Genomic DNA, 21,715 nt, shown 5'->3' with positions numbered 1-21,715 from the left:
TGCCTGCCTCCCTGCCTGCCTCATGCCTGCCGCCCCTCTTGCACTGACAAAGAGCCAAACCCAGCCACCACAGTGCGATGAGACGGATTGGCTTCCTATTCCCCCACTGAAAGGGAGGGGGCAAAAAGGGGGGGTACACTTCTTGTTTTGGTCTTTCCACGTTCCACCTTGAAGCTGTCAAATGGGATCCTCAGCTGCCTGCAGAGGGCACGGAGGCAGGACAATACCCCTACTTCCCTCCCCTGATACACGCCCCCCCTGCTCCCTCACATACGCATTCACATCTAACCCTCGCCCCCCCCCCCCGACCGCCACAGCTCCTCCCCCAGCTGGTGGCTCGCTACATAGCAGAAATGAGTGCAGTAAATCACATTTACATTTTGTCTGCTGCTCCACACACAGTCACCTTGACAGAGGCTAGCAAGAGGCACGCGCTATACGATGCAGTGTCACCACAACCAGTGATGTCATCTGTTAGGGAAAAACATAATGCACCACCATCTGCCGCTCCACATCAGTCAGTTCACACAACATCAACTGACTTCAGGTTTAAAAAAAGATATACTAAAGCAGAGCTGAATCTGAAGTTGCAGTGGAATTTTTTTATGACGTCATCTGTCCTTGCAGGCAAATAGAATATTCAGCGTCGGTGCTTCAGAGAGGGAGAGGATCGTTGGGTGTGATTGTGAAAACAAATAGTGAAACCAAATGTAATAAATCACGATAATGCAACAGATCGTCCTTGCTGCTGCACAGATTTAAAAGATCAATGAGGAGGTTATCATCAGTAAAACACAAGGATGAGGAATTCTAGCAACACTTAGTTTTGCAGACACGTTAATGCCAAACCATCAAGATCCCAGTAAGACTAAATGAATCCTAACTTGGACAGGAAATAACCTATCAAAGTACATTATGACAAAAAATGAGGAGTTATTTCAGATTATTTGAGAGTGCACAAAAAGTACACAACTAAAATGTGTCTCCTGCAATGAGTCAGCTACAATAACTAACATCTACTGTTAAACATGGAGTGACGGGAATATAGAAATCAGAGCAGGACAGTAAGACATACAGATACTGCCTAACTCACTCATCCAGGTTACCGCTGAATTCTTTACCAGTGTCAGCATGTTTGAGGAGCAAAGAGCCACTGCAGATGTCAACAAACAATGAGGCAGGAACTGGAGCAGAAGAGGATGTGGAGCAGCAGGTCAGGAGTACAAACCCAGGGTCAACACTATTGTCCTATTTACTGTCATCTAACTTTCAGCCATTTTCTTCAATCTTGAATTGTTTTCAACCTAATTAAAGGTTAGGATTGCGTGGGTTTAGTCACGGACGTTATATTCAAATTTAGCTGAAGAAAATAAATCCGACAGTATACATAGCATGTGTTTGTTGGAAAATAAAACCTGAATGAATGTCAATGAGACATAAATCCAACCGTTTCAGGAATTTTGACAATTTCCTCTGCCCTACATGTGTCTAATTATGTTGCAGAGGGAGAAGAACTAATAGAGGGACATACAGTATAGTATAAATACAGAGACATTCAGAGACCCTGTTATATCCTTAAGTATACATGTAAACACTGCAACATCACTTAAGTCCCATAGCTATAACAAACACAAGTCATACAATTCAGCTAAACATAATATAAAAAAAAAATTCAAAAATGGCCCAAATATTCCACGTACCACTGAACCAGACGACACCATGAAAAACACTGATTCCTTCAGTGATCTTTTGATTAAAATATGCCACTAACTACACTGAATTTTCACACAGGCTCAACCACAGAACATGTCACTTTAAGAAGTCTGTAAGTGGTCATCTGGTCAGTGTAATAGTCAAAGAGAACTATCACATTTTATATATGAATTTATCAATCTAACACCCTCGCCAGCTTCAGTTAAAACCGTTTAATTTTGATGACACTAGTACACAGGATAAAATGTATGGACTTGGAGATATGAGTGCCTGTATAATTTCCTTCTACTACAGAACTGAGTTAAAGCATTGAAACTAGATGGGTATATACAACAATAAATCAGTGTGTTGCTACGTGTAGCACACAATATTATAAAACAGAGAAAATAATAAATAGTCTGCCAAGCTTATTCAACTGGACTGAAATCATTTCTGAAAACTATTTGTCAGAGGTAATTTTTTGTGGTTTTGGGTGAAGGTATGTCACTTACCAAGGTTTTCATAATAATGCAGGACAGCGACTGTACTTTGGTGAGAACAACTTTCACTGACTCACAGCACAGTGTGCAGAGGAGCTTCTATTATTCAGCCTGAATTCATTTGAAATCACTTCTACTTTGATGGAAAAGAAAAGTGGACTCTCATCAGTCATAGTTATCAGGTTTTTCATGCGCACACTACACACCATCGTCTTACTTGTCCCTGGATTTGAAAAGAGTCGTGTGTGGCTACACTTATCCACTCATTTTAATTAATGCTGCAGCTCTTGTCTAAAGCTGCTCTGTCGGATTTTCTTGTAACGTCTTGTGACCACAGTAACACATAATTTTAGCTGTAGGATATTTGTGAATAATTGCTGAACCTGACAGCACTTTCCTGTAAGCACATGAGCCTATCTTTTTTACCTTAAGAACACTTGTGCTGGTAATCCTGGAGAAGCTAGCAAGGGCAGAAGGCTACACTTGAAAATATGCAACCAATAAATCCCAGCCCCTCCGCTTGGCCCTCTTGTCAAAGCCATGACCCAAAAACATTTGAACGCCATATTTTCCTGCTTGGTTTTGGAATGGAAGCTGTTGTTTGTAGTGGAACTGGGAATTTTGGCTGAACTTTTTCTGACGTTTTTCTGTGACTCGCTCTGTAACTTTGGTTCATTGTTCTGTGCTTCTGTGGTTGACGTCTCTCCAGCTTATGAAGACTCCGGTTATGCGCAGTAAGAGCATGTGCAGGGTATGTGTAGGCAGGCAGATTGGTTAGTGACAGAGAGGCACGCCAGCCAATCATTTCATTCGATTGGTCCTGTTTATTTCAGTCCTGCCCGGGTCATAGTCACTAGGGATGCACCGATCCGCTTTTTTCACCTCCGATACCGATACCGATATCTGAGGTTTAGTATCGGCCGATACCGATCCGATACCGATACTAATTAAACAGTCGGATTCCCCTGGTCCGCACCAGTTCTAAGTCACCCGCGGGCGAGTTCACCAACTTTGCAGCTCCGCCGGTTCCGTTCAAAATGAGCAGGGCGGGAGATCCGGACTGGGACCCGTCCGGCACCGGGCCGGCGGAGGGACCGGGAGCCGGACCGGGACCCGGACCGGGAGCGGCACCGGGAGCCGGACCGGGAGCCGGAGCGGGAGCCGGAGCGGGAGCCGGACTTGGACCCGGGGTTCACAGCCGCCCTGGGGAAGCTAGCGGCGGCGGCGGACGGAGTGGGCAAAGTTCGGGCTCCCGGTTCCGGGGCAGCAGCACCAGCAGGCGGCAGCCCGGCTCCGGGGAGCCCCGCGGCCCCGGTGGAGGCGGCTCGGCTCGCACCGGGGCCGCAGGGAGAGGCGCCGGACACTGTCTGCTCCGCACGGCGTGTTGCTTGCGTATGACGTCACTCACAGCGCACAGCATAGAATTACACTGAATAGATCAGCCGATATGGATCGGCCCATTGTCACCGATACCCGATCTAGAAATTTCTTCAATATCGGTACCGATACAAATATCGGATCGGTGCATCCCTAATAGTCACCAGATATTTTTCATTTCTTTTTGTGACAACTGCATTTATTGATGGCTATCAGAATGTGAAGAAGATGTCAACACATAAGATAAAAAGGTGTTTCAACAACTTACCAACCCTACTTTTAGACTTGGAATTCATTATCAGGTGCAAATTCCTCAGACAGGGACAGTATGAGGCAATGCCAAATATGAATATTTGCAATACTGTGTCCTAGAGCTTTGATTTAACTTAGTATCAAGACATTTTAAGTATTTCTTCATTGAGCAGATATGGAGTTTCATTTAAATTCTGTTTGTCATACTTGTTTTGACCCTCTGAGTAGAGACAAATACAAAATTAAATAATGAACATTTTCAATAGTGCAACTTTGAAGTTGGAATCTACAACCTGGGCACATTTTTGTGGTAGCATAACGGAGGAACAGTGCTGTTGTGGAGAACTACACAAAAACCAGCTGAATCAGCCTGAGCAAAAGGTGAAAATGTGCCACCTAGAAAAGTGCAACACTAAGCATGTGCTTGATTTAACATTTGCATTATTCATTTCACATTTGGTTCAGACTTTGTATACGATGTACTATACAAGTCTCATCAAGGAAATGACAGGATTTAGCAGAAGAAGGACAAAGGAAAATGTGCATAGCAAATGAGCACTGGTAGATTCTGTAATAAATCAAATGCAGACGAAAAAACAGAGCCTCCTTGGCAGAGGTAAAAATCTCTGCATATGGTTAACCACTGACAATAACCTCATCTCATTCCAGTATCACTGAGGATTGACTTTAAAATTACATTACTTGTATTTAAGTCTCTTGATGGTACAGCACCCTCATAAATCTCTGTTTGTCGGTGTTAACCCTAACCCCACACATCAGACAAGCTCTGTTGATAGTTTTAGGGAAATAATCCTAAGTCTTTGTTTTATTGCTAATGTGTTCTTACTGATCTCATATTTCATGTCTTTGATTTTATTGTCAAGCCCTTTGATCTGCATTTTATGTATGAAGGTGCTGTATAAATTAAATGTATTATTATTATTTTGTATTATTATTATGATTATGATCTGTAGTGGTTTGTCATCAACGTGGTTGACAGCATCTGCAGTTTGTGTATCACGATAAAAAGACCATGAAACAGTATCCGTCATATCCTTTTGCATGGTGATGCAGCACACGTAGTTGGGCAGCTCAACATCTTGCTCTCTTGGAAGTGAAACTGCACCACCCTGTGTTTTGGATTTGTCAACAAATCCAGTGACCGCATATTGAGCTGCCAACACGTACAAATGATTGATTTTCAGTTATTTAATTTAACCCAGCAAAAGACTTCTGGTTATTAAGGTCAGCCTATAAATAGGTTTCAGTCATCGCTCTCCAATGACTCATGTTGAAAAAAACTTCACACATGACACAGTGTATAAGGTGCCATCCATCAGTCGGGAAATGTGGTAAAGGAATTTCAATGATAAATCCCACCACCGCTGCACCAGTCTGACACATTGAAATAAAGCGGTGCCCGACAGTCTTAGATGACAGCTACTTTATCAATCACGAGAAGTCAATACATCCGTCTTAAAAGATATGGGCTGCATCATGCTCACTTTTCTTGTTTTTCAAAGTAACAAATAAAGACAATATAGGACCGTTATTTAAATAAACTGCAGCCGAGATGAATCTGAAGCAGTCATATAAACTTTGTCATATCCAAACACCATCACCATGGTTACCAAGGTCAGTGGAGGTTTGGGCACTCTAAATAAAAACCAGTGCAGTTGGTGATCTCACAGCAGATCACAGCTGGTAATGGCTCACCTCCGTAACAGGAGATGTGAGTTGGCAGCGAGAGCAGCAAGGTGTCATGGGTAAATCTTTCTCTGCCATAAAATGTATCAGACTTAAACTAAAATCAATGACCAGGAAGTCCATTACACCTTCGCATTGCTTAGAGGATGTAGCTCATCTGACATATCCCTGGCCGAGTGTCACCATTAAAAAAGCTACTGATAGAAATTTAACCGACCAGCAGAGGGACCAGTCCAGACCATTAGAGCCAACTTCATCCACTGTTTGATTCTTATTCAAACATAAAGTTAATAATGTATGTCGAAAAATGGATTTCACTCTGTCCTCCAGCACTGAAACAGCGTGTCAAAGCAACTGAAGAAGAGTCCTCATACAGTGTGGAAAAACGTTTTTCTCAGAAAATTACCTATATGAATCTAGGAAGAGAGTTAGAATTATTTTTTCTGATCTCTCAGCCTGTACAGCTCACTTGAATGCAGCAAGAAAAAGTAATTGACCGCAGACAGTAACTCACTTGCCACTCACTACTATTGTGATTGTCTTTCTGTTGTGTTGCTTATGTAGTTGTGTTGTGGCATTTGCATTCATGTTTTCTGTTAATGCGCTTGTGCAAGATGCGATATCCGGTAGAATAATGCAATGTTTCATCAAAACGAAGCAGAAACTTAAAATGCAGTATGCTTACTTAGCAATTTCCATTTGATGATTGCAAACCAACTCATACTAAATTGGCTTTGCTAATTCTCTGCTGACAGTGACTGAACGCAGACTAGACTGATTGATACAATGTGACCGGGCAACTGCAGAACATGTGAAACAAACAAGATCAACAAGAACCGTCACAAGTCACATGAGTGCCATCCAGATGAAGGATGTAGCTTCTTTTGGGAGTCACTATAAAACGTGTTTATGATGCAGGTCAGTAGACTAAAGATAAACACTTATTCATTAGATGTCAGACATATTTAGTGGCTCATTGGAGACCAAGAACATGAACATAGTCAGATCAGATTAAGTGAAGAGCTCACTAATACACTGGTAATAGATCATGAGTGTGTATTCATAGTTCTTGAATGATGTCACATAACAGAGTTTCCGCACGTTTCAACAAGATACATGTAAGACTTTATGAGACCACAATGAATGACATGAAAGACCTATGCTAGGTGCGACAGATATGAAGGAATATGAAAGTCCCAGAAGTGCCAATTGAAGAAAAAGTAAAGTTGCCTAGAAGAGAATAACCCTCGATACACTGAGACATTACGAACTATGAACAGATGATACAAAATATGTATAGGTACTTACAAACTGCCCCTTCTAGGTAGACTCAGCTCTTTCTGTAAAAGAAAAGATAAGAATCATTAGAACAAAAAATAGACACATTTGGTCATTTATCAAAGAAAATGTAGCTTGGTTATCCACATTAAAGCATCACAAACAACATATGGAAGGAGATGACAGAGCAGGTGTTAAACTGTTATATCTCATCACAAACAACTGGGAATAAAGTTGAGAGATGGCATCTGGATTTTTAAACTGTTAGTTAAATCACAAAACAGCTCAACCAACAAAACAAATCAAAATACTCGCCCAAATCCCAATTACCGCTTAAATAGGTCCCTTATTAAAAAGGCATAAAATACCCAGATGTAAATATTCAAATTGGAGTGTGGAAGTTAACTCTTAATTAATTGTCTTTGAGGAATAGACATCTTTGATTAAGAAAAAACATAAACTAATGTAAGCTCCAATAAGTCAGATAGTTACAGGTCTGCTCATGTTCAGTAATTAAACTATTGTTAATGTTAAACCTTTTAGATTCTTTAAGTAGAACTGTGTACAGTACACTGAATTTGTTTCTGAAACCCCCTTTGGAAGGCAGAGTTAAGAGGTCAGGGTTTGCCGTGTACTGAATCAGCTCAGCAAAATCACTAACAAGGCTCCCATTGATTTATTGAGAAATTGTGTGTTCCCACAGGCGGAATACTTAAGGGATAATACTGCAGGCTGAAGTATTACAGGGTATTTGCATTGCATTTGTCATTAAACACATTTGACTGAGTGGGCAACACAATGTTGAAGTAAAACATATTTTAATTGGGGGACTCTGACCTTAAACAAACTAGACTTAAATTTACAGCAGATTTACAGTATAGGTAGAAGTGCACAAGCTGGCCAATTCTATCCCTCAAAAATAATAAAACATACTGCTGCTTGTTTAAGGGAACTGCATTGAAAAGTATTTTAACTATTAACACCAAAAGGATCACTGCCTCAAAACGTTTGTTGGGCTATGAAGCAAACAAATAAACTAAGCACATAAATAACATAGAGCTGGTTCTTTCTAGTTGTGCTAAAAGATTGAAATCAAAGAGCATTTGGAAAATATGTTTGTTACCCTTAAATATACAGTCCTTGATAACTAGAAATGTGTCAGAAGTCCCATGACACTTTCCATCAACATGTTCCATACTTCTCTGTAAGCTGCCAGAAAGTAAAAAGTAAAATACATCAGACCACATCAAATGCACACCTTGTACAGCTCACTATATACCCTCAGACTTAACAGAGTGGTTTGTTTAGTAAAAGCAGCTTTTTGTGAGGAATGAGGTTGATTTATTTCACTCTTTTCTATTATAGCATTATTCTGAGGCAAATATCAACTCCCCAGATCTTATTATTTCAAATCCCTCTCTCCTGATCTGTCCCTTTGCTGTAAAAGAGGGATGGTATACAACCATGCTTTGGATCCGTTTTGTTTAGTGGCTACAAATCCCAATGATTTGATCAGCAGATGTTTCATTGTCTAATAATAACCTGGTAAGGGCAAGATCCTTTGTGTGAGACAGTCTGGGATGTGGGGTTGATGTGAATTGGTTGCTCCAGTCAGCAGAAAAAGTGCTAAGCCCCACTCTCCCTTTGCTATCAATTAGGGCTTAATGTCTGGCTTCCCCTGCTGCCTACTGAAGACCAAGGGCAGAGAGCTTCCTTGGGAGACATGACCGCGGCTCACACAACACTAATTACCAGCAGGGAATGACTTACACAGATGGGATATCCGCCAGTCACAAAATACCAGCGCGAAGCCCGTAATAAAGACAACCTGAGAGCAAAAACACCACCACAATATAACAATTTATTAAAATGTAAATGTATACAGTATACTCTTGTGAAATCCTTTCAGGCAAATCTTTACATAGATGAAATAAAAGTGACTTTTCAATAATGCTTTCGAAGATCTCAATTACTGAGGCTGAGTGTATTAAAAGTGCACCATGTGACATGGTTTTAATGAAACAGCAGTGAGACACATATAAATTCCAACTCTTCCTCCAACTAATGTTTGACTTTGTCTTTCTCAAAAAAATATACAATAGTGATGATAACAATATGATATCAAATTCTTGCCACTGTAATGCTCTGCAATTTTTCTCGTCCACATTCCAAAGCCAAAACCTGGATTATATACTTTATGAGATAATGCGTCAATATTTTGAAACTGAAGTCCTGCTAATGTCTCATTTTTTTAGCTGAGATTGTAGCCATCTCTGACTACACATACCAAAAAAAATCACTTATTCGCTGCTTTAAAAACAGTTCTTACTAAAGTACTGAAAAAAGAGAAACCGACACTTTGGAGCAGAGAAGAAGTAGTTTAGGGGGAAATAAATTTGTAGTTTTTTCTTGGTGAAACTAACATACTTTTAAGACATGGTATTGGATCCGTGCATTGATTCGCTAACTCGACAATCCCTGACCTGACCTTTTGAGAAGTATCCGTGGCATTTCTGGTGCTGGTATCGGTATCTGAACTTCTCAAAAGATTTTCACAAAAAGCCAAGCGTTTTTATATCATTCCTGGTCAGCATTTTTTTCTTGTAGTTGCCATATAGTGTATTTTAGATATGACAACCACAGTTCCCACAGGTTACAATGGATGAACACAATCAACATTACAGTTTATTTTTTTATTAGATTATCATCTATGGACACTGCACCAGAGCTGTATTAAGTTAGTGCTAATACAAACCCTGTTTACTGCTGCTAGTTCACATTTAAATCTTTCATTTGGGGAAACGGAGCATGAAGCACAAGTCACAGAGAGCAGTGTATTAGTCTGAGTGTAGTTCTGCAGAATGAAAAATGCAATTGCATTAGATTTGGTAATTGTATGCATTCTTGACTATAGACCAGTTTGAAATAAAGCAGCTATTGATAGTAAATGAGGATCTGCAGGCAACAGATTTCACACCTTCAACTCCTGCAGCAGAGTTACCAGTTTCACTGTTTGGAAAAGTATGCAAGATGTTTGCAGCAAATCAGATGGTGGTTGCTCATGGCATAATGGAAAAAGGCTGATTATAGCCTGCCTAATTAAAACGTATGGCTTATATTTAAACTGGGTGTGTTTGTTTGTGAGCAGTGTAAATAGATCCCCGTAGTTCTGGTGTATTTGTAGCTGCTGGTCGTATTACACAACACTTCCTGTTACTACCAGAAGCCCATGACTGAAAACATAAGGCCTATAACTTCAGAGAGTTATCTTAATGGCAGACTGGAGTGTGAGTAGTTCACCAATATCATGTTCAAACTGAGTTTCTGCACTCATTCACTGTAAACAGCACATAGACCAGACGGGTGGAACAATTCAACGAGAGACTGCTAAATATTCAAGCAATAGGAAAGGCAACAGGACTTTCCCCTGAAAATCTACAAAAAAGTTTCCATTAGAATTTTAGATTTTCTTTTCTTATTCGTATCATTATTTTTCAAGTTTCGAATAAATGTTCTGTACGTCTGTAGTGTGGCAAGCATGCAGAGATGCAGTTTTTTCTTTCAGCTAAATCTTTTCATCGGGTCACTGTCTGTTCAGCATGTTCTCAAAATAATCCTAACTCGAATACTCAATAACACTTGAAGCCAAAAACTTTGCATTGATCTTTCTTTAATTAAATCTGTAGTTTAAGGTTTATTGCAGATGATATCTTACAAGCTTCAGGCCGAGCCCTGCGAACAAATGATAAACAAGATTTAATTGAAGAGCCTTGAAGTTGAAACTGAGTTAAAGTCGAGATTTACAATAATTAGACAAAAGTCCTGACGTGGTGTTTCCCTACTGCTTAACATTAATACAAGCATTTCCATTAAGTTATATAATCTCTCTTACTGAATACTACGGAGCTGTCAAATGAGCAAACTAGAAGGTAGTTACATGAAATCTTTTCATCTTAAAAATATCAGGAAGACACACCGGCGGTGAAGTATACCTACGTGCATATCATCATGTGTTCATCCAGTAATGTTGAACATGTGAAACAGTCCTGACATGATGAGGCCGAAAAAGTGTATTGTTCCGCAGGGTAAATATCAATGAATGACTTCTAGTAACGACACATCATCTTCAAGACAACACATCAAAGCTGTGCTATTGCTCTTGTAAAAAGGCCTATGTGCTTCATTAATAATTCTCCTTGATGCATCAAGGATGATCCTACATCTCAAGATCAAAAGTGGACTTGGTTGAACTGTGGTTTGCTGCTGACAGGCAGGAAAATTTGTATTCTCATATCTAAGTCATAACGTGGTCAAATCAACAGTTTGCGTTACATCAGTATTTGTTCAGTCATGTTTGTTCTTCAGGCTCAGTGCTTCAGCACTTTCAGTTTGAAATAATATAATGGATACTTCATCAAGGAGCAGAGGCTCAGATTTAACTCAAGTAGATTCACATCAATATTCTGTGTGAGAGATATCGCCTGTAGAACAAAAAAGTCTCAACCGTCCAAAGACTTAAGATCTAGAGAGTACATTCCCCTAATCTTTCCTATTGAATCTGGATGTAGCCTTGGGCTACATGTAATTTTAAAATGGAGGATTGTCAGGCAACACATGTCTATATGAGTTTAAGTGAAATGTCATCCTGGAGCAGAAGCCAAATCGATCAAGGAGTTTTTGTTCAACTAACTTCGACTCGGTAAACATTAATCATGAATGGGAGCAAGCTAGAAGATTGATTTTCCTACTGAATAAGTCCAAGTATAAAACATATCTATCCTGCATCATTTACACTCGTCATTTTGATGCATTTCCCGTCCAGCAGATAGTTACTGCATGTATGATCTTTAGTGTCTGAGTTAAAAAAATATTATGAAAATGGTCAGAGAAAATGCTTTGAAGTAAGTGAATTCATCATTTGGAAAATGGGCCCTTGGTTCATTGAGATGACCTATATACATAGTGGACTTGGTCAGTTGTGAAACAGCATATCTCATATCTCATTTTATTATTTAGCATTTATCTTCATTATTATGTTTTCTTTGTAATTGTAATTGCATCAATTTGTTATATCCTGTTAAAAACTAGCAAAGTACTGTGTACCTTTGCGTTGAAAAGAGCAACATAAATTAAGTTTTGTATTATTTAGTAAAATGTGCTATCACAACAAATTCCTTTAGCACCAGAAATAAAGTGTTGACTAAGCATTCACACATTTTCAGCACAGTTCAGTGGTTTTATGCTGTAATGAATAAACAAGCCTATTGTTCTTCAGAATTACCATTGGGAATAAAAAGAAAATATTAATCACATATTTGAGCTTCGTTTTGTCTAAATGCTGCTTCAAAGACAGAGACCCCGGGTTTAACTGGAAATTAGAAGAGGTCACACTGATCAATGAAGCCTGGTTAAAGTCTGGATATTTATAAACCACAATTTGATTATACAGACGCTGCACATGAGCAGTCGACTAATATTTACCCAGTTAACCCAAAACCTACTGTCTAAAGTCATATTTTCCTCCATAGTGCCCAGCTAGATGTGAAAGATATTGATTTCTACACCAGAGGCGGAAGATTCAACAGCAAAGCACACCGACAGTTAGAAAGCTTTGCTGATTAAATCTGTTGGCATCCTCATATTTCTCCTCTCAGCGGGATATTAGGTGTCACAAATGTTTAATCCACTGCCTCATACAATGTTGTAAGAGGAAAACAATTCATTTTAAAACTGGCACAGAGGATGATTGTTCTGTAATTTGATGATCCCCTGGTTTCTAATGAGCTCTTTTAAATGCCATATTAATATAAATCTAAAGCCAAAACAAATGAAGATATCCACATCCCTATCCAGTCGTACTTCTTCATATACAAACAGGAGAGAAGTTTTATTTCTATTTCGGTTACTACGAGGAATGTTCTGCAGTCTGATTTAATCCTCACCAACATGCATCAGGGAATATCCTGTACAACATTGTAAAAAAAAAAAAATGTAAAAACTCTCTGATGGCCACATTCACACTCAGTCTTGCTTGATAACTAATTTTCCACATCCACCACAGTAACATCTCATTAACACTGCCTGCACATGAAGCAAATAAAAAGCAAAATCCTGTCCGTGTTTTAACACGCTGGAAATGTCAAGGCAAACTGTAGCAGGTTTCAAACTTTAAACCACCAATGGTCGCTTTAACCGGTTAAAATGACAAATGTCTGTGACAGTAGAATATATTAGCTCATTAATGTTAATTTAATTGAACGCTGCACGTCTGTGCACAGGCAAAGAGCATTTGGGAGTGAAAAGACACATTACTCTTAACACAACAGTAATATTTTATGTTTTTTTGTGGTTAAACAAGTCAACAGCGTGGCGACTGTTACTTTTCTCACCAAAGTAACCTTTATGAAAGGTGCCTCCAACCACAGTCTGGACCATAGAATAAAGATTTAGCCCAACAAGAAGAGGTGGTCTCAGTAGAGATCAAACTTAACCATGTATTCACCAACCATCAAGTTGGTGAGGCTGGTAGCAATACCATAATGATATAACCGTGGCAATTTCTCCATTCAAACAGAAAGACTTCTATCTGCCAAATCATTCACACGGAAACGTCAGATGCACACACGCCTTCAAACCACCAATTTCAATCGTAGCTACAGCCCATGTGGATGATGACAGGACGTATGTATGTCATAAAAAAAGTTGATGTGTGCTCCATAAATTGCAAAGTGATTAAATGTCATTATCAACAATATGAGGCTCTCAATATAAGTTATTGAATACTGTTGCGTCTAATGACATTGATATCATCTCACTTCTGTTAAATGTTTGATTGCTATTGGTTGTCAATGAGGTTCAAATTGTTAAAATGCCAAAGGTCCGTATTGATTCATAACTGGTATTTGTATGTAACCGAATTCCAGACTAAACTGTCACTGTTCAATGTTGACTGGTCTTTGTTGACATTTGACGAAGGGAAATGTAAATGACAGATGCGACGTAACTCCGAAAGGATGAAGAGCTGGAGATGACAGAAGATTTACAAATGGAAGCAACTCAAAATGTCCAGTTTGAACAGCAGTGACAGGACATTAAGATGTAAACTCTAGTAAAAAAAAAAGTAGCACTGTGTATCTTATAATAGCAATAGAAAAACACAACAGTAGCTGTAAAATTCTTAAATCTTCCCCATGAACCATTCTTCTTTTGTGACAAATATGAAAAATTAGCTTTCATGGCAGAGTTTATGAGATTGTTATCGATCCAGTAAAAGCTGCCGTTCTCCCCAGTAAATTTCAACCTTCTCCTCACATGGATAGGAGAAAAGGTAGTACAGTAACATTCAACATGGTCAGGATAATAATACAATAATTACACTGACCCTAAGAGCGGATACTGCATTTGTACAGTTGCTTAAATCTACATAGAGAAGTCTCTCTTCATAGACAGCCAATTATGAGTTTTACTCTCCTGCTGATTATACATTTGTCTGATCAAATACATTAATTAATTGTTTATACACAACATTAATATGCTGAAAGACCACACAAGAGGCCTTTCCTTGGATCAACACCAGAGAATGCTGTTGCACACTATGTACTCTATGTAAAAAAAAAACCTCAATCATAATGATATTTCCTCCGTAGCAGTTAAACAAGGACATACATTTACAGAACTTTCCAGTAAAAACAAAACTAAACTCAGTATTTGGCTACTGTGAGCATCTGGCATTATATTCTATTCAATTTAATTTTCCAGTGGTGACGAACATTTTCTTTTATGATTTTTCTTCTTCAAGGAGAACTTCATCTTTGAATCTGACCCCTTTCACAGCATCAATAAAGTGCAACTCGAGCTTACACTATCTCACCATAACCAAGGACATCTCAGGAGAGACAGCGGCTTACCTCTTCAAACTAAAGAGGTAATCCCAGATGAGAGCATTTATTTGGTGCTTTAGTTAAATAATAAACTGTTAAATTGGCACAGAAACACAGTCTGTAAAACTGCCAGCTGTTAAATAAGGTTATGTTAACATGAACACGTTTTATGGTTGAGCCAACCAAACATACTCAAAAAACTGCAAGTAGACGTCCTCTCTTGTGCTGAACCATCACGTTCTGCCGGCCAGGCTGTATCCAACCAGCTGGCTCACACCACTTCACACAAACGGCTCTTTGGAGACACACAATGTCACTGCACTGGTGTGGTTACTACCTTTTATTATCAGGCAGAGTTAGATGGATGTCAAAAGCATAGTAAAGCTCACAATGACATATAGTATCTTCTGCCAGGCTGCTGCTAATTAAGATGAAGGACATGCATATCATAGGCATCATTAATATATATACAAATCCTACAAATTGTATTTAATGAGGGAACATGGTGCCTGTACCACCAAAAACAGACTACAAACCAAGTGAGACACAAGAGATTCAACCACTAAGGTAATCATCTGGATATTGAAGTGAAGATCAGTCAAATACCTTCATTACAGATGCCTTGCAATAGGTACACTGACATATAAGGACATAAGAAAACTGAATGAATAAATGAAACATGAAATAACATCAAGCTTGGCAAAACCAGAGTAAAATACAATTCTGCCGACAAAATGCATATTTATATATATATGACTTCACCTTATTCCATTCAGTATCATCATTCACACTGAGCTGAACTCAACAACACACTTTAGCTGAGCAATATATTTAGAGAACTCATTAATGGGTCTGATACTGGGATCCATAATTCTCATGTGTATTGTTAGTTAGTCTGGTTGTTTTCAACAAGTCTAAAAATAATTTCTGCACCCTGTCACATTCATTAGGCATCAACATGCACTGCAAAGCTTTCTGTACTCGTTCTTCATGACTGACGATCAAGTCAAAAAACAACCTGACGTCCTTATGCTCGAATGTATCCACATTCAACAAGACATTGCTGAACACTATAGCAAATGTTTCTCTGTAGCACAAATGTGCAATTACATCTCTGTCAAGTTATCTTCATAGATACTGTTATTTGGATATTGGCTTCATGCACAGATTAAAGAAATGACATGTCACATGTTAATTGGTGAGGTTTAATGCTTGTACAGAGCAAGGTTGTTTCCTGTCTTTATGCTAAGCTAAGATGTAGCTTCATTCTAGATGTCATCAGACATGCATGAGTCTAGATATTTTCCTGAAATTTTCCAGTGGGACTTTGTGTAGGAGAATACAAATGTCTAAAGTCAGTAACTTGAAATCACTTATCGTACATGTACAAGATGCAGGTAAAGACAGACACGGCAAAAGAAGACATAATGCCTTATTCAGTAGCTTTTCCGACAACCTTTAATGGACTAAAACAAATAACTGCTTTCTGCAGGGGAATGTATACGTCATGCCCTGCCTCCTGCATGCTCTACACAGGCGCCAGCCCTAGCCTGAGTATTCCAGAAATGTTGCCGTTGTTGTGAATGCCTCTGACCTACACAATCTCCTGCTGCATTTTTCCTAGGTGAAAACTAAACTCTGGAAAAATCATCTTCCTGACATTTCCCAAAAATGTTGAACTGTTTAATTGGTCAATAAACAAGTAATGGAGATATGAATAAGAGAGCAAGAACACAATGAGACTTTTTTAAGATCAGCTTTGACAATGTTCTTAAACAGCTGAATCCATAAGATGGTAGATCTATTTGGGAGACAATAAAAGACAAATGTAATTCTGAAAAATATCAACAGTCTTCTTTTGAGGTTAAAGTTCTAAACGTCCACTCACATAAAGCAGTTCTGACTGGAATGATGTCATCCCTTCCTGGCCTGACAATGAATGGGAAATTGTGGAGCTGAACCGGTTAAACTCATTTGCTTGACAAACTAACTTCTGCGTTTCCTTTTGAATGTGAAAGTTAGCGCGCTGTGGCAGCTACAAACCACAGGAGCCACGACTGTGTTCGTTTGCTGCACGAAGGAGTCTTTGTCTCCAACAAAGGAAGCGAGAGATTAGGGCAACTGTGCACAAAATTACTGTTGGTAATCTTTTGATAAATACAGTTACAAAAAAGGGTTATTGGTTTCTCCAAAGAAACTCATTAAAAAATATTCAAAGAGCATAAATTAAATGTCAGCATTTGTGCCCTTTAAATTTCATAAAAATTCATAATCATAGAGGAACAGATTGACACCAAATTCATGACCATGAAAGTCAAATGTTAACAGCTTAATTCGACAGATTTGCTCGATGGCTAAATAATTAAAACCTTTCTGAGGAAATATGTGTTCTCAAATATGAAAAACTTACCTTTGTTAATTTGGAAAGAAATGATTGATCAAAAAAGCCTATAGTGCCGACTTTTTCAATTGATGACAGAGATTCTGTGATTTAAAACACATGCAGTCGTTTGAGCTGAATTTAAATAAGGCTTCCTTATAACATGTATACCAAAAACTGGAGTAAGCAAGTAATAAATAAAGAACAATTCATTATTTTACTCCTACTATTTAACACCTACTGTAACACTCAGCTGGAGGAGATGATTAATGCCAAAAGGTCTTGGATTGAAGATGATATGTAAATATACAAGCAATTGAATTCAGAACACTCTGTCCCCCTTCTCAACTTCCATTTATATCCTATTTATTTGGTCGAGTACATAATTAGTTATGACTGTTGTCTTAATCTGAGCTTAGACTTCACTTAAGATTTCTGACACAAAGACAGAAGCCTCAACTTGCATCCCATTAGAAAAAAGTCAATAAAGCTCAGGAAAGCCCTTGACACAACATACAGTAATCAATCTTGTTGTATGAACACACCGCTCTCATTCCCCCTGCTGGCAGCCAACACAAATAAAATGTGACAAATGAGGTTGAAGGAGATTGTTTAAAAAGTAACAATGAATCTGTCCTCTCTTTATCTGTGCAGTGAAACAAAGTGATGCAGATTAAAACATTTGTAGCCTTGTTTCTGTCAGCTATAAGTAACTATATCCTAATTATACTCTTTGGTTCATCTAATGAAAACAGTCTGTGCAGTTGAGCCAAGAGATTCTTTCACACGCAGGACACAGGCACACGTCGACAGCGGAGCTAAGACGTGGCTCACTCTGTTAACACAGAAAGGTCTTAAAGTCCTAACCATGTCCTGCAAAAAAGAGCGACCACCACAGGTGCCTCAGAAACAACACGTACGTACAGTAGAATACAAAGTCAGTCGAGGGACACAGCGCCTCGCACACGCATGAGCTCATTTGCTTGCCTACCTGTAGCCCTCGTCTCCTCAGAATGCTTGACTCGTCCATGATACAGAGCTCCCGACTTATCATGCCTCCCTACCGGTGCAGAGCCATGCTGCACTGCCTCGCTCCAGCCTCCCGCTCTCACTCCCTCCCACAGGCTAAATCTGATCTTAGCAGCTGCTAAACACTTCCATCAGAAACTTATCTGATTGGAGGGGGGCAGTCAGCTGACACCTCCTCTTGTTCCTCTCCTCTGTAACTTCAGGAGTGAAGGAGAGATGGAGCAAGGAAGAGGAGAGAGAGAGAGAGTTGGAAAGGGAGGGAATCAGAGGGAGGAGAGGCGGTTTTAATTTAGCGTAGCAACGGGTGGGGGCTAGTGGGGGTGTGGTGGGGACAAGTGGGAGCCCCAAGACTCATTTCTCTGCTCAGCCACGCTTTTTGGGCACCATAGGTGACCGTGAAAATAAGAGGATATCCTTCCCAGCATTGTTCTGCCCCAACAATGAGTCTGGCATCCTGTCTGTGGCAGGCAGCCCAACAGATCCCCTGGTCTTATTCAAGTCAATGAGTTACATGGAGACTGCAAAATACCCACCTGAAGGTTAGGCGGGTGACAGAAACATGACGGCTGAGACTACAGCTCACACTGATTGTGGAAGCGAAAGGGGAAGACAGAGCATTGTGTATGGCAGAGGAAAATAATAGCCAGGCTGTTTAAGTAAAAAAAAAGGGCTCCAGCTTTTCAAACCTGCAGTGAGAATGTCACACAAACATATAGGTAACACCTCCTTTATTATAAACAAACCCAATACTGAATCACTATAGGCGGAAATCAATCACACGTCGCTACATAACCTGTTGTGTACACAACTGCATATCCTGTGTCAATTTCCGTCAATTTCATGCGCTGCTTCGTTCTCTCGCAGCGCAGAATGACCACAGATTTTCACACTCTCTAATTCAATGTCCCCACACCCTCCTGAATTATTAGCATTTTGAAAATAAGTTGTTTCCACTGCCGTGCTGCCAATGCTAGCCTGTAATTCTGCATTCTGTTTCAGTCTGTGTTTTTCTTTGCCCCCCTTTCTCTTTTTCCAGCCTCTCTCACTCATTTCCTTTCACTGTGGTACTGCTCTGTGAATATTAAGTGGGCCCCTTCCATTCTCCTCATCTCCAGTCAAGCTCAAATTATTTCTTTTAGTGAGCACGGCCTGGGATGACAGCTACCAACCACTACGGCTGAGGTGCACGGGATTGTCAGACAGGTGACCACTACGTGGACCCGTACAACAGAAAGCTGATGTGTTGCATGGCCACCGTCATTTGTGCTGCTGCGCTGATAAGAAAGCCCAGAGTGAAAAGCGCAGGTCCATGAACGGCTAATCAGTCTGTTTTTGAATAAACCCCTTAAAAACTCAGAGGACGAGGATTACAGTAGTCAACTTTTTTCTAGCATGAACAATGCCTCCCAGATTACCTGAGGGAATTAAAGAATCCTGCTATGTTCATCCGACAAAATCGCGAGTCAATGCTCACTCTGTCTCTGCTTTAAGGAACAATTAGGGAAATTCCACATTGGACTTAATAATGAAGATGAGAAGCTGCAGGAACACAAGGGAGGGGTAATCTGTCTCATTCAATACAGACAGACGGTCTCTTTTTCTCTGCTGCGTAATGTCTGTAACAGGCACTACAGCCACTAACCTTCTACTAAATGAAATTATTGAATATATTCATACATTGACAGACATTTTAAACATTTATCAAGAAAAAATAGCAAATATGTTCTGCCTCTAATTGTTAGAATATGATTTTCTGGTGTTAGGATGCAGTACATGTCAAGAAAGAACCCATTAAACGTTGCCATCACATGCAACAGTGCAAGTGGCAAATACACAGTGAAACAATAGTTCCTGAGTGAAAGCCACTTGCGGGTACGTGCACAGCTGCAGCTGAAACTATGAGGTCTTGATTGTCTGCATGTATGGTGACAACTTTAGGGACAACAGCTTGAAAAAGCACACTGCCAATAATGCTGCACACAGCTATACAACACACCAAGGTAGAGATCCCTTATGTTTTTATGAGCAGTGTAAAAAACGTTGTTTCGTTATGAAACATTAGCAGGACAAATTAGAATATGGCAAGCCACCACAGTCTAGATAATTAATGGGAAACACTGCTTTGACATGGCGAGATAAAGCATTCGCCTTGGAGGAGGTATGCACTCTTCTAGTTGTAATCTTAATGTCTTTGGGTGTTGCACGGTTGGTTGATGAGAAAAGGCAATTTGTTATCGTGGGCTGTGGAAATTGTATTTTCAGTGTTTTCTGGCATGTTGGAGACAAATTATATAAAGAAAAATAATAATAGGAACTTAGTACATCTACTGTGGGCAGTAAAAAAAAACATCACACAAGAAAAGCTGCTTTGAGGTAGGTTTTAGGGGCAGCCATGAAAGCAGACAGTTTGTGCCAGTGGCCTTGGAGCTGGGCCACAGAATCGCCTCTGGGAAAAGTCCATGGGTTGTCTGTGACTCATTTCTTCCAAGCAGGTAGGCAGCTAGTAATGGCTTCTGACACTGGAGAAAAAAGAGAGATCTGGCTCTGAGAGCATGCAGAGAGTACTGATTGAGTGACCCACAGGCTCTGCTCCGCCTGAGCTTATCAGACCAAGAGGCAACCTGCAGGTGTAAGGCAGGCAGAGGAGGGACACGGCCTATGAAGAGAGGGAAACAGTCAATTCCCTTCCTATAAAGCAGAGCAAAGGATCCAACTGTCCAACACCAAAGGAGAGAGAATATCCAACCATGAAAAAAATTCTGTTCCATCCACCCAATGGATGAGGCAAGTCTTTAACCTTGACAACAATGCAAAGATAGTAACCAAGAAGAACCAATGGCTGCAATACCTCACTATCAATTCAGTTCTGGTTTTTCCAATTTTTAATAAATTTAAATAGTCACGTAAATGTATGCATTGACAAGTTGAAAATGATGTCGGCTTGAGTCAAAAATCCAATATCTTTTCACTCAATTCATTTGAAAAGGAACAAATTGACATTGAGCCTAACACAGTCACATCTGAATCTCAGACCAGAGAAGATTGTATCTCTTACACAGTGGATGACAGGAGCTGAACATCAGCTGTAACTACTTTATCAAGATTGACAGTTTCATTTCTATCAAACCCACGTGTTTACATTAACATTAAACTTGGTTGATAATTTGGGGATTTGTAGGGCCGATATATCTCCAAAGTTATTCGAACATAACAGGGCATGTGGACACAAGAGATTTAGAAGCATCTAATGAAAAGGAAGCTATACTATTTCATACAGTAACATACTTAATACTATTCATACTGATGAAATTCCAATGCACAATTATACTAATGCTCCCTGCAGGGAAACTACTAACTGTTATTAATTTATGAATTTATTTGGAGGCCTGATTCTCTTTAATATTCTCTTTCTCTAATTTGAAGGTTGAGGCACTTTGTGTGTTTTCTTGTGGTTTGCAATAAAGGCCATACACATTCTTGGGTAAGAACTGCTGAAAAGGTATTTAAAACATACAATATATTCACCAGTCTAAACTGTACGGACACAACATTTTACGTAAATGCTATTGCACCTTATGTTTGTTCACAAAAAGTCCAGTTCCTTTCTTTGCAGCAACAAC

General features: G+C 39.6%; 1 protein-coding gene across 3 annotated transcripts in view; it reads right to left on the bottom strand.

The window, feature by feature from the left end:
- The window catches only part of mast4 (microtubule associated serine/threonine kinase family member 4), a 91,941-nt gene that overhangs the window by 42,143 nt on the left and 28,083 nt on the right, over window positions 1-21,715 (bottom strand). For all 3 annotated transcript variants that reach the window (XM_061081767.1, XM_061081781.1, XM_061081773.1), the window contains exon 4: window positions 6,837-6,868. In XM_061081767.1, coding sequence (XP_060937750.1) covers window positions 6,837-6,868 — 32 coding nt within the window. The remainder of the gene's footprint in view (window positions 1-6,836; window positions 6,869-21,715) is intronic.

The sequence above is a fragment of the Limanda limanda genome, chromosome 1 (genome assembly GCF_963576545.1).
Source record: "Limanda limanda chromosome 1, fLimLim1.1, whole genome shotgun sequence".
In the NCBI taxonomy this organism is placed as follows: domain Eukaryota; kingdom Metazoa; phylum Chordata; class Actinopteri; order Pleuronectiformes; family Pleuronectidae; genus Limanda; species Limanda limanda.
Note: the sequence above shows the minus strand (reverse complement) of the source record. Positions and strands in the feature narration are given on the sequence as shown.